Source organism: Mirounga angustirostris, unplaced genomic scaffold, assembly GCF_029215605.1.
Source record: "Mirounga angustirostris isolate CCGP_5_RB_7025 unplaced genomic scaffold, mMirAng1.0.hap1 SCAF_9, whole genome shotgun sequence".
Classification (NCBI taxonomy): Eukaryota; Metazoa; Chordata; class Mammalia; order Carnivora; family Phocidae; genus Mirounga; species Mirounga angustirostris.
Window position 1 is genome coordinate 129,181,321 of NW_026991717.1, and position 14,415 is coordinate 129,195,735.

Sequence of the window (14,415 nt, forward strand, 5' to 3'; positions counted from 1 at the left end):
TTTTCTTTTGTAATGAGGAAAGCAATTGCACCTTTTAATACGTGTGCTCTGATCTGTTTCCCACAAATTCCACGTGCTCCCGGGTCCCGTGGACATTCATTTGGAGCTTAGAAAGACTAGGTGTGCACTGAAGGATGTGTATCAAAATTCAAGCTCAGAGCAACATGCCACAATGTCAGCTCGAACCCTCATTGCAGATACTAGTTCATCCCCCATCCGGTCCCCTTCTGTGTGTGTGCATATCTCTGACGGTAGGTTCAGGAAACGAGGCTCCATGTAAAAGACACACCTGTTCCTTCCAGAAGGCTGGTCTAAGGAATAGCTGCCCTTTCTCCACGCCCGGCCCGGGCGGCGCCACACTGGGGGCATGGCACCGTCCCACACCTGCCCTTAACTTTTGTGGCCACGACCTCCTGCCTGTGCGAACGCTCCCGGCGTGTCCTGCGGTCCCTGTCGGAAGTGCGGTCCTCGTTCTTTGATTCCTTTTGGCAGAGCGATCTTTCTCTGTCATTTATGGCACAGTGAAATAAATTCTTCAATGCTATGTAATTTCGGACTAACGAGAAGTCTATTTAAGGCACATGTCTCAGGGTGAATATAAAAAAAAATAATAAAACCACAACGCTTGGTCAAGTCCTAGGTCCTCAGCATTTAGTTTCTGTCTTCAAGTAATGCGTTGTTCTCGAGTTCCCTGTCTTTGGTGTCCGTGGGGACCATTCCATTCTCCATCCCGGCCTGCTGCTGGATGCACTCGGTCAGCATGGCAGTGCTGGAGTGGTCCGAGTTACACATCTTCTCTGTCTCCTCCTCCTTCTTCTCTTCATCCAGGGAGTAATTCCGGAAGGTCTTGTAGATTTTGTGAACGTCCTCGGGCAAGGTCTTCTTGAGGTCCTTGTTTTTCCTCTTGGTGAGTTTGGAGGTGGACCCGAACTTGTTGATGATGTTGTCCTCGGAGGCCCCCTGCCCATGTTTGTTCAGCTGCTCGGAGCCCTTGAGGCGCAGGTTGTTGGGCCGGTTGTTGATGCTCTCCTGGGATGAGGCCTTGAAGCGGCCCGTGTCCAGAGCGGCGAAGACAGAGCGCTTCTCTGGGGAGAGCATGTCCAGCGAGTGGGCCCTCTGGTCCAGGCCCAGGCGCCGGCGCTCCATGCTGCGGATGGTGGCCGCCCGCTGCAGCTTGTCGTGGATCTCCACGCTGAGCCGCCGCCGCGTCTCTCGGAACTCGGCCGTCACGTTGGCCTTCCACTCGGCCGCGTGGGCCTTGATTTCACCGACCTGGCCGAGAGACATGAGAGCAAGGGCATGCTGAGAAAGTCGTACCCGCCTCAGGCCCCCCAGCCCTCCCAGCGCCCACAGCCCTTGAGTGTCCCGATGGGAAGGCTGGCTCCAGGGAGGCCAGGGGGTGGGGGAACCCATGCCTGGGTGGGGATGCTACCTCTGCCCTAAAGACCCATCTCAAATTGGCTCCTGGCTCCTGTGGCTCGGGGGGCACACCTGCTAGAGAACCCGGCAGGAGCCTGAGATGCGGAGGTGGTGACCGAACGGGAGGAGGAAGGCATTCTGCAGGAGAGATCACTATCTAGAGTTGGCTGGGCTTGGGTTCGCATTATGCGTCCACCCCTTTTTTAGTTGTACGGCCTCATTCCTCCGGCGTAACTGGGGTGATCATGTCAAGCGCACCGAGTTTAGTGTTATGCGAGACAGAGACATGCACTCGGGCACAAAACAGAGGTGCAACCAGGCCTTGGCCCTTCTCTGTTCCTCCAATGCTTCTGTCTGCGTAGGGTGACCAACCTGTCCCAGTTAGACTGGGACTGTCCTGGTTGTGAAACAGAACGTCCTGTGTCTTAGGTACCCCCGCAGTCCTGGGCAAACTGGGAGTGTTGCTCACCCTGAATCTGGGCCACACTATGGTTGAGTGCCATCCGGCTTACCCTGCTTAAAGAAGAAGACCCTCCAGGGCATCTGGGAACCAAACTTCCCTAGTCATGTTCTGCGAAAGCCCACAGAACATTCTTCCTCAGAATTCATGAGGATCGAGATCAGATTTCTTGGCTCTCATCCAACACTGCCAACAGCGCTAGTCCTATGTTTTCTATACAGACGAGCAACTCAGCAGTCTGCATTTTTGCATTTAGGAAAGTCGATATTTATATGGTTACTTTCTCTCTCACTACAGCTGACTTTCAGCAGGTCAGTTAGCCATCTGGGGAATCAGACTGGAGATCGCATTGCCAGTGTTTTTCTAAGCCGGGAAAACTAACCCTGGGGCCCGGGAATGAGATGGGACATTTTCCCATTCAGCAACTTTGTCCCGGGGCCTTCTACACAGAATGTCTGTCTGCCGGGAAGTGAGCAGTCACCTTTCAGGAGACTCTCCCTCTTTTTATTTCTTTGGGGTTTTTTTTAATCTCCCTTCCACTTGTTAGCTCTTTTCCTTTTCTTCTCTTACCCTCCTTTTCAGTTCTTTTCCTCTCTTCCTAGAAGAACTACATGGACATTTTTTTTTTTAAATCACAAGATCTACCTTCCCCTCTTCTGTCTTTTCTTGCTTTTGTGTAGATTTTCCCGCACATTTACCCAAGGGAGAAAAGGCTGCATGTCCCTGGACATGGGGGTAGGTTTGTTTCTATAGATCTGACAACCAGGAGGGGATAAAGGTGAAAAGGGACCCCTTGTGTTCACTTCCCCACAGCTGGTCACTGTTGGAGAACTTCAGCCTCAGAGAATCGAGAAGGAGTCCTTGTATCCTACTGCATTTCCATATAGACCCCAAGATCTGAAGGACAGGCCCATCCTTCTCAAGATTTTTACAAACTTTCTAAGCCTCTCCCACATATCTGCACACCTCCCTCAACTACGGTCTACCCCTGCTGACCACTGCGATTTTTCAAAAATCATTCTGGGGTGCCTGGGAGGCTCAGTCGGTTAAGCGTCTGACTCTTGGTTTTGGCTCAGGTCACAATCTCAGGGTCCTGGGATCCAGCCCTGCGTTGGGTTCCATGCTCAGTGGGGAATCTGCTTGAGATTCTCTCTCTCTCTCTGTCCCTCCCCCCACTCAGGCTGGCTCTCTCTCTCCCTCTCTAAAAATAAAAAAAAAAATTTTTTAAGATTTTATTTATTTATTTGAGAGAGAGAGAATGAGAGAGAGCACATGAGAGGGGGGAGGGTCAGAGGGAGAAGCAGACTCCCTGCCGAGCAGGGAGCCCGATGCAGGACTCGATTCAGGGACTCCAGGATCACGACCTGAGCCGAAGGCAGTCGCTTAACCAACTGAGCCACCCAGGCGCCCCCCCCCAAAATTTTAATAATAAAAAAATAAAAAGTCGTTGTTTACTAGTCCTTCCAGGATCTGTGGGCTGATGAGTCATCAGATGTTCTCACTTGCCAAAAAAGGACCCAAAAATAACCGCTATTCCACTGAACTTGGCTTTTAGGTAATGATTCAAAAAGAGGACGCCGTAGGGGCCCTCCTCGTATTAAGAAACCCTCCAGCCCATAAAATAGAGACAGGTCATTCTTGACATGAGCTAATCGGATCTCAGAAACACCTATAGAATTTGAAAGGGGTCCTACCTCTTCTTTTGTCTTTTTGGATAGAACCCGTAGCCAATCTCCGATCATACTGAGGACAGCTGCAAAGTAGGCCAGGCCAACAAGGATCCAAAACCACACTAGGGGCTTATACCACTCCCGGTAATTGATGCCAGCGTTTCCCCCTGAAAACAACCAAACGTTACTGTAACCAGGGTCTAGCATTTGGTCTTTGCAGAACAAACATATTCTGGTCCACGTAGCAGCGATGTCATCCCATCCCCATCTGACACTCAACTGTTAGGCCTGCTGTATACAAGAGGTGACAGGCAAGGGAGGGCAAGGAAAAGATGGGTCCCTTCCCTAAAGGAGCCTGACTTGTGGCTTAACTTCTTTGATTCTTGACCACCAACCGTAATACCCATAACAAAAAAGTGTCCGTGGCCAACTTGGTCCACCTCTGCTCAACCAGGGCTTGACAATGAATGACGTGAGCTAGAGGACAACAGATCAGGCCCAGGTGTCGATTGTCTTCTTAAACTTCTTTAAATGCAATAAAAATAAAAGATCAATAATCCCCAATGGCTTGGAATTCTTGGCACCATTTTCTCCCAACACACGCATTTACTAAGAGCAGAGTGGATGTGTGGAACTAAAATTAGACCTAATGGCATTCTTGAGACTTTGATCCTGGCAGCAGTATTTAACACTAACTGAGGGACGGTGTTTACATGATGCTAATCCAAAAGGTCAATTAGACTGAGTAATTAGAATCACTTAGTGCTAGAACTAAAAGGCCATCGAGTCCGATCCCTTTATTTCATACGTAGGGATTACAGTAGAAATCCATCAGATCGAATTGGCCAGCTGCCCGATTGCATTGACCAGCTGTTGCGCTGAAAGGACCAGTCATTTATTGCAAATAATTAGCCTACTTATGCTAGCCCTCTTACAGGCGCTACCAAAGGTAGCCGTGCAAAACAGGGTCCAAGCCCAGCCCCCTTCCCCAAGGAAGTGAGGAAGTAACTGACGTCAGCCTGGCTCTCACTCTGTGAGACACTGTTGCCCAGCGAGGCAGGCCCGCGGTCACTTCTAAGACGACCGACATTGGCGCCGTATGGGTAATTGTGGGGCTACGTGATGAGTGATTACTAGTCTTTCCCACTGGGTCGTGGTTGTAACCTCATCTAGCGCCACTGAATCCACACTGAGTTCTTACGGTATCAGTAATACCTCCCAAAGGCAGCTGGGCAGGCACTGTGGCCGGGGGCTCTTTTCAGTGAGACCAGTGCAACCCACAATGTCCCAAATTAAATGGCCACTGCCATCTCTTAAAATTAGAATTCCAAACACGACTAATGGGCTGTGTGGCCTGCCCCCTTCGGTCTGGTTTAGCTGCCTTTGTTTCCCGCCCCCCTCCTTTAGGCAACTCTCCCCCGCAGCTTCCTCTAGGATACTACTGGAGTTCCTGCCCCAGTGAGTGGTTTCTGTGGTTCATTCCTTCTCTGCCCTAGAAGGGAACAGCTTTCTCCTTGGGCCTAAGAGGAAATAATCATCTTAGCAAGTCGCCGCCACCCAACAAAGCTTGTCACTAGGGGGCGCTAGCGAACAACACAATAAACACCCTTCGGCTCTTTATCAATGGCTGGTCTGGAATTCAGAGCTCTGTGCGCACTCTCAGTCAGGGTTTCCAAAATGCTGTGATGTTGTTAGGCTGTCCTGACGTTGAGTCGGCTACAAAATAAACCAGCACTTAATCCTGCATGGTGATCAATGTTCCAATTATACTTCTAGAAGGGTTGATGCCATGTTCAATCACAGCAGTCATCGACTCTCTTTAATGTACCTTTTTTTTAAAGGATCTGGTATCCTTCCCCATTGCTCTTAGAGTGTTGCCCAAAAGGTTGTGACAAACTTCCAGGCTGTTAAGGCGTGCATTCTTCAGACCAATCTATGTAAGCTCTGGAAATCAGAGCTTCGAAGGGCCTGGTCTAATTGCAGTCAGCACTGTGAATTATAAGAGACACCTGTCCATGGAGACCTCGGGACAAACAAAATCAGGCTCTGTAATCAACAGTAAATAAGGGAATTCAAACAGGGCCAGGCCTGTGACTGTGGAGGTCACGCCCTTGCCAGGTAAGTAAAGATAAAGGTCAAGTGCAAGTTTGTACTACGTGCTCTCAATCCACAGTGGGTAATTAGAACAAATAATCAATTAAAATCATTAGCAGCACCCCTTGATGCACCAGAGTCCCAGCTCATTTTGTCCTTGCTCCCCCCGACCCAAGGAGGAGCAGCAACCAGCTGGGCAGTGCTCCCTAACAAGTGAGGTCCTCGTGGGTGAAAAGGTATAGAACGTGGATGTCCTTTGTTCCCTCCCATCCATGGTAAAGAGCAGGGGCCCACTTCCCGTGCATTTATGCGTCACAGTGTTAAATAAATCACACGTGTCCTTTCCTGGGTTATCTTTAACATTTTTACTTAGAACCAACATAAGCAAAATCATTTAGGTTGGCCAACTGTATTCACCTAAGATCTAAATAAGTCAGCGCTACCTTTCCTCACCTTTTTAGTAAAGCCCTAAATCAAGTCCATCGAATAGGCCAACCGAGAACATCCATGTGCATTAAATCGGGGGCTCCTTTTATTTTACTTTTTATTTTTTGGTCCTTCAGTCGATGCTGTTTTATAAAATGTAAGTCATATTATTTTTTTACAGATTCATCATCACTTTTCAATTAACATGAAGGCCTGGATTCAGTAATGTTAACCAAAACAGATAGTAGATAGTTATACATTGACTCTAATTTGAATAGGCTATAACAGTTTTTGTTTTAGAAGATAATATCACAATGTATAACTTTTAAATATTTTAAATATTCTTTTAAATATTCAATCGTGTTATTGTCAAATGGCTTTTTTTTTTTTTTTTTTTTTAGTGACAAGCTTCCCTGCATTTTCTTACATGGTATAATTAGATGCAAACCAATAACCTGAATTCAAATTAAAAATTTAAACTCTTTGCTGATCACTAAATAAATAAATTTTTAAATTTTATATCCCAAGGTTCTGCTATTTGTGCCCCCAGATTAAGAGATCAACAGGCCGAGTCAAGCAGGTGTTTAGAGAGAAGGGCTCGTTGCAAGTGTCCTCTGTAACAGACTGCGGCAGACGGCCCAGGGCTGCCACAGGGCACTCTGAAGCACAACCCAGTGCAAACTACGCTCTGGAGGAACTTGAAGAAGTTTGTGAAATAGTCCCAATAGTTCTCTGTGGTTTCCTTCCAGAGTGGCAGGCCTCCGCTCAGATGGCACCAGGTGACTCCCCACCCAAGGTGAGAGGCACAGTGGCTGAGCACTGGGGTGGGGTCCCAGACCCCCAGCTTTTTTAATCACTCTGACTTTGCAGTGCTCAGTCCTTAGGCAGGAAAAAGGAAGGAAAAAATAAAAACTGCTATTTTTACAAACGGGACTTCAGTCTTTATCTGCCCAGTTGGAACAGCTAGGAGACCACCCTGCTGGTTATCACTGTCAGAATGAATGTGGAGGCACCCATGTGTCTTTTGAAGAGCCCTCAATATCCCCTCCAGAATATCCTATTTTCCAGATTTCCAGATCCCTGTCCGCCTTGTGAGTGCCATACTCCATGAAGAAACCAAGGCACCTGCCAGGATCATGTGCCAAATAAAGGACAGTCAGTCTGCAAGCTCAGCCTGCAAATGTCCAGGCTACTGCTTAACCAGGAACTGGTCAAGAACATGCACACACACACACGCACGTGCACACACGCACACACACACACAATGCACATGCATCACCCAAACATTTTGAGCTTAGGACAGAGTTGTTTAATCAAAGCGTTCACTTCTCAGAGTAGAAAATGATCAATTGTCTGACCCTGTGGAACTATCCCTTAGGAAAGAGAAGGATGGCCTCCTCTTCCTGCCTTCCAACTACATTCTGGGAAAGCCATACATGTAAGAAACCAGATCTCACTCATTTCATTTTCAAGCTCCCTGTCCCTAGTTGAAATTGATGGCAGTTTCCTTTTGCTTCTATAAACATAGTTCATTGGCATCTATTTTCACAATGAAGGATATTGTTTCTATATACATTCATGCAGTATCCGTTATAATATTGTACTCCCTTGGGACAGTTCTCAGCTCCTGGTAGTCAACTGAGTCCTAAGTCTTGTGTCAGGGTATGCCCGGGATAAATTTTGCAGGGAACACAGTCCTCCCCTGGGCAGCCTCAGGAACCCTAACCTACAGGTCGCTGCAGGCCAAGCTTTATGCTAATCTCTCCAGAGGTTCATATTTGCCACTTGCTAATACAGCTTTTATCAATTGATTCAAGGAGCTTTAATGCAAATCAGAAGTCCAACATTGAATGAGAAATTCATTTCATTCATGCATAATTCATAGGATAATAAGGGCAATGAGCATCCTGGGAAGGAAAAGGCTGGCTTTCATTTCACAGCAGAATCTGCTGCTTTTTACATTACGTGGGACCATGGGCTTGAAATGAGTCCACACACAGCAGCAGGGACACTGAGCCATTTTCATTTGCTTCTCCCACAACAGGGTTTCTCACGGTTTTGAAAAACATTATCAACAACATCTTTTCCCTGCTGGGGCCCTGGTGACTGGGATGCCCAGGGTGCTTACCTGCCACAAAATCACCAAAGCCCACCGTGGTGAGGGTGACCACCACAAAGTAAATGGACTCCAAGGTGGTCCACCCCTCGATATATTTGAAAATGACAGCGGGAATCGTCACAAATACAACACAGCCGGCCAAGATGAACAGGATGGTTGAGATGACCCGGATCTTGGTCTGGCTCACTTGCTTTTTCTGGGAACAGCAAAGGAGAAAGATAGGCAAGTCAGCTTCATCACCCTGGATTCAGAAGACAGAGGCACAGGAAGAATGTATTACGCCAGTGGCTTTTCACCTTTTGTCAGTCATGGGCAGCTTTGGGACCATCTGATGAAGGCTGTGGGCCCTCTCCTAGAAAAATGCACGCACAGAAGTTTTCAGATGCTCTAGGTGGTTCTCAGACCCAGTGAAGCCTGTTCGTGGACCCCAGGTGAAGAAACCCTGCTTAGGTCATGTCTTGAATGTCCTTTGTGTGGTTCCATGACTGCAGCCCAAATGCTGATTCTAACTTCCTCACTAGTACAAACACAATGATTCCCCAAGAAGGGCTTGCTGCCAATTCTCATGTGGTATTATTGACCCTCCTCCTGGAGGGTGCAGGTTTGGAGCTCTTTCCACAATGGTAGGTATGGACCTGGCACCTAGTTTCCCTTGTGTCAGTGGGAATGTGTTGGAAAAAAACAAAGACAAAAAAACAAAAGAAAAACAAAAACAAAAAAACAGCTGACCTGAAACAGACTAAAATGTTCAGATGACAAGAAAAACATAGCCACCCCCATATACATTTGAGACAGACTCTAGCTTCTTCACCCTCCTTCCCTGCTGAAGTTGTACACTTATAACATACTTTTCTTTTAAAACACACATGTTTGAGCCAGCGCTGCAGTGTGTTCAGGCTGTGTTATCCACTGGGGACAGACAAGAGTCCAAGTCAGAACGACAGGTTACTGTCTAAAATGATCAGCTTCATTTCAGGCCAGCTTCTGAAGGAGCCAGTCAAGAGGTGAAAGCATTTAGATTGGGAATTAGACAGATGTCACCCAAAGGAATGGTGCCAATGGAGTCCAGATGTGGACCGGGAGCCTCCCTGGTATTCCCCTTGAATGCATTCAAGACAACACTGGCATTGCCTCTGAGCTGAATAATCCTTAAGGTCTTCTCAGAGTCCCCAAGTCTGGCATGTAAACTGTCCTCAGGGGGACCTAGCACGATAGCCCGACCAAAACCACATACATCAGAGTGACTGGGCCTTTCCACATCGCCTAGATTGATTTTCTGCAAAAATACACCACATTTGGGGCATTGGATATAGGAAATCTTTACCATGTGCTCTGTTTTCTATTCATTGCCTTCCGGTGAATTAGAAGGCAGAGAACCTCAGAGCGTACAGAGACCTCTGCATTCATACACTTCAACAGAAGCCAAGAGGGGTTGAGGGACTAGCATAAAATGATTTTGCTAATTAGAGGCAAGGCCAAGATTAGAATTCTGATGTGATTAACTCCCAGTCCAGTGCTTACTGATAGAACCAGACTTCAAGTTACTCCACAATTTCCCAGCTCATACAAAGTCGCCAGAGTCCTGCCCCCACTGGCTCCTTCATAACAAAATCAACCAGACTAACCCCCATGAAGAACAACAGGCTGTCCTGCTTCCCTACTGGAAAGGAAGACAGAGAATAAAAAATTGTTACTGTGCAATGTGTCCAGGAATTCCTAAGCTTCGGTCATAAGCAGTGACACCTCTGCCATGTGTCCCCAGGACAGAGATGGTCAAGAGAGTGTCTTCTAAGGTCAACCACTTGGATCAACCGTGGAAATGCTGGTCAAGAAGATGACTAGGCTCCCCTCCCTTCCATCCCCTCCTCCTCGACTATGGGAGAAATGTCGGCACAGCTTGTTTACTGGAAAGTTCCAGGGATGCGGGAGCTGAAAAGGGGGAAAGGATGCTGTCCACTCTATTCACACCTCAGAAACATTCAGCCCCACCTGCCTCAGGTCCCGGTCCCAGGTATGTTCAACCCAACAAAATGGAGGCCTCAGTTCAACGAATAAGAACAGGTATAGTGGAGAACATTTATTTGCATGAATCTAAATCAGCACTATGTACACCCCCATTCTGAGATCAATATATTCCCTAAAAATACACAGGAAAACCCTAGGAAATACAATCCTTCTCTATGAAAAGCAGTCGTGTGCTCTTACTCCCAAAGGGCACTCGGTATATAAAGTGGGAATGGGGAAAAATTATTTGATCCATGCTTTTATACAGTCCCCTCCTCATCTCCTCAGAAAAGCCATCTGAAAAAAAAAAAGTGATAATTTACTGATATTGCTGAAACTGCAAATGAAAATTCCAATTCTTTTTTTCATGAAAGTATCGTGACAAGATGAATCACCTGAGAATCACGGGAATGTCTTACCCATTCCATGAATTTCCAGCCTGGGTATTATAGCAGGACTTGGTGAAGGCAGGTGAGCCCCTCTGAGAATCCAGGAACGTATTTATTACTAGCCTAGTTTTGTTTATAGACATGTATGAAAATCCAAACCCCAAAAGGAGATTTCACCATAGATCATTAAATTAATCTAATTGCTGGCAATGGGAACATCATTCTCCCCCTCCTCTATAAACTGTCCTCCTCAAATGCATAATGAAATTAAATGTTTGTGAGACACTTGTTAAGTCATAAATTAGGATGTGAATACAATTGCAATCCAAATGAGGCTGTGGTTGGCAAAGGAGGGCTTGCAAGTACGTAGGAAGCTGGAGACATTCCCGGGCTCCCTGAGGTGGACAGAAGGGATGACGGCACAGGACAGGATTTGTTTGGTGGCAGGGAAGGAGCTATGTAACAAAGGCAAAATAATGGTGTCTAAAATGCATTATCTCTTGGAGAGTTTATCAGCAAGGTAAACATTTCACCACCACTCACCTCAGCGCCCAAGGCAAGCCTTGGCTGTTTCTTGCAGACATCCTAGGATGATGCCCAGTGAATGCTTGGAAAATTCAATCATTGGGGTATTTTAGGGACTTAAGAACTCAGATGTCTTACGTGTGTGTGTGTGTGTAAATGTGTATACCCATACTTCACTATAAAAGGAAGAGGTGTGGACATAAGGTTTTAGCAATATCTATTATTCTGGATACCCATGTTTTTGCTGCCCTCTAGATATTAAAACAGAACAAAAACAGTTACCTTAACTGAACACTTTTTCAAGATGGAACCAAACATTATCTTACACATCATCCAGTGATCTTTGGGCTTCTTATCCCTGTTAGCCCCACAACTGCACACTACCACTTGTAAAAGGGTGTTTAGGAAGTTGGAGTCTAAGGGTAGACTGCCTGAGATGCATCCCATCCCCACTGCTATGTAGCTGGGTGACCTCAGGCAAGTTTCTCAACCTCTCTGTGCATCAGTTTCTTCCTTTATAAAATGGACATCAAGAATCCACCTCACAGGATTGTTTGGAAGATTAAATAAGTGTGTAAAAGCTTCGCACACTGCTGGCTAAGTGCTCAGGGATTGTTAATGGCTATCTTTGATGTAAAAGTTCAAATCTTTTCTCAGATGTGGACAGTCCCAGATTTAATGCTGTCCTTAGCTATTGAGGAATGCTCCCTCAAGTCTGGCTTAAGATAATCTTCGTTTCACTTCAGGAAGTCACTGTTAGTTGTCCCTTCCTAGATACGTTATCTCATATAATTACCTCATTGTTAATGAGAAAAAGGTCCTCATTCTCCCTTGATTCTTCTGTGTTGGCTCTGGGTTGAGCTCTCAGACAGTCTCAGCTCACAATCTTGAAAATTTTATTTGCCTTTCCATTAATTTCCCCCTAGTTCTTCATCATCCTTCTAAGACTGCCAAGAATTGCAGATAATGTTTGCGATGTCAGGAACCAGCTACAGAGAGGCACATACCTAGCTTTCCTTGCCCCCCTCCCCTGCCTCCCCACCTCCCCGCCACTTATGGACATGAGCTATCTTTCCACAGAGGGGTTGCTAAGCAAAATCACACTGCTTATTTACCAGTAAGCAGAGCAGCTAGCAAAAGGCTTAGTGAGAGCCCAGATCTGATTGAGCTAATGTGTTCTTGGGCTAACAAAATTGTTATCTGGGAAGAGATGGTTTGATACAATATTTGGGCAGGAGAGATAAGATGGTTGTGCACATCTGTCCAAATCTTGTTTTCACACTTTGTTGATTAGAATAAACGATGTGTTCTTTCCTTCTTATGCAAATAGCATTATGCAAAACTATTTCCTGCCTCCCAATTGGCACTAACTGCAGGAATTTTCAAAGAACTCAAAACCCACCTCCTGTAGAGTTCATTTTGTTATCACGACTCTTTGTGCAATTATTCCAAAGAGCAAAACAAACTTCACAAACAGAGAGCAGGAGAGCCAGCTCTAAGAGCTCTGCTTTGAGAGAGGGATGTACATGCTGACAATCCTAGAAGTGTTTACTTGTTTCAGACCTCAGAGGACTAAGCCACATGTCCAATTCTCATTAGGCAAAATGCCCTTTCTGTGTTTGCCTCCTTCCACAATCTTATTTTAGAGGAGTATATTTCTATTTATTTGTGGGTTGGTAGTTTATTTCATTTTTGCCCCTCTAATGCCCATTCTCCTTTTCACTTTTATGTGATTTCTTAGAATTCTGAGATTAGCAATCCAGATTGTTGTGTCTGGCTGAGGAAATTGCTTCATTGTTGTGATTTTTAGCCAGGACACTGGAGATGCTATTTAATAATAAGGATACTGCAATAAAGAAGTCTTGGACAGGAGCTAGATGTGCAGAGCTCTACTTTTGGTCTTGTTTGGTTTGGTTTGTTGAAATGCAAACACATCACCATGGTGATACAATTGAACTGAGAATAATTTCTCAAAATGAAAAGATAATAGGAACTGTCTCACAGAAGAACTGACTTTATTTTCTGATACTATTATGTTTGCCACAAAGATTTCTTTTAAAAAGGTCCAGTTCCAACAAATAGTGTGAACATCACAGTGAATAGCTATGTAGCACAGCAATTCTATAAACTACGAGGAGAGCTTGTAAACACCATTTGCCTATAATCTCCATGGCAGAGACACTGTAAACACATATTAGTGAGAATCACACAGCAAAATCTCCATGGAGCCTATGGAAAATGTCCTCCTCAAAAGGTGAAGACACAAATGTATTTTGTTTCTATTCAGCTCGATAGCTAAATTCACACACACACAAAGTTTTATCTGAGCCACACTGGAGCATCTCACAGATTATTGGCCACTTTGGGGCTTTGCTGGTATTACCATGCAAAGTTTTTGAAAAAGCTTTTGGTAGATACAATTAAATCATTTTTATCACTGAGATGCCAATGTAGGTACACCTGGGATGGAGAAATATTAAAATCCACAAATAATAAAAATTCGCAGCTGTTCCACTCCAGGAACACTTTCACTAAAATCTTTGAAAGTTTTCTGTTCTAAAACTCAGTGACTTCTAATATCTTGAGATAATACTCCACTGGAACACAAGAGTTTGCGCTCAAGATACAACCAGTTAATTCACTCGGCCCATAATTTTTAAGGATCCTTTACATATCAGGGGCTGCTCTGGTTGCAAGGGACATGCAGTTAAAAAAGAGAGCAAAGTTCCTTCCACATGTACAGGAAGTCTAGTGGGTGAGATGGGGTGGGGTGGGAACCTCTGAGTCTTTGGCTGAAAGCAGTCTTTGTGGCGCTGTCCATGGTGTCCAGCCCTGCTCTAGCTATTGAAGGCAAAGTGTAGTACCTAATGACATCCCACTGATTAAAAATATCACCTGGGAGAGAAGAAATAAATATTTCCGTAGCTCTGGTACGTGGGATACAAAAGCATGCCAACTGTAATGGATGATCTTTGGATTTCTGTTAGTTAAGCATTCAGAAACTGTGTCCCAGAGATTGGAACAACTCAGAGGCACACCAATGTAGGAAACACCCACATGTAACCTTGGCTGAAGAATGGTCCTTCTTTTCAGCTGAGGTTTGGAAAACAAGCCCATGGAAAGGAGAGGAGGATGGGCACACCTTCTGATGAGCCACCTCAATAGAATAACTCCTGGCAACCCCGATAGATGCCCTACCTAGCTGCTCACCTATCCAAATTCTAAATTTACTTTACCCAGATTTTAGCAGCACAGTGAACAATGCCTCCACCCCAAAATGCCCCCCCACCATCATATACACAAGCATAC

At 45.6% G+C, this 14,415-nt stretch overlaps 1 protein-coding gene across 2 annotated transcripts in view; it reads right to left on the reverse strand.

The window, feature by feature from the left end:
• Positions 1 to 612: 612 nt before the first annotated feature.
• Positions 613 to 14,415, reverse strand: part of KCNK10 (potassium two pore domain channel subfamily K member 10) — a 122,432-nt gene continuing 108,629 nt past the window's right edge. For both annotated transcript variants that reach the window (XM_045902011.1, XM_045902012.2), the window contains 3 exons: positions 8,198 to 8,384; positions 3,574 to 3,716; positions 613 to 1,272 (listed from right to left, as the gene is read on the reverse strand). In XM_045902011.1, coding sequence (XP_045757967.1) covers positions 652 to 1,272; positions 3,574 to 3,716; positions 8,198 to 8,384 — 951 coding nt within the window. In that variant the 3' untranslated portion in view covers positions 613 to 651. The remainder of the gene's footprint in view (positions 1,273 to 3,573; positions 3,717 to 8,197; positions 8,385 to 14,415) is intronic.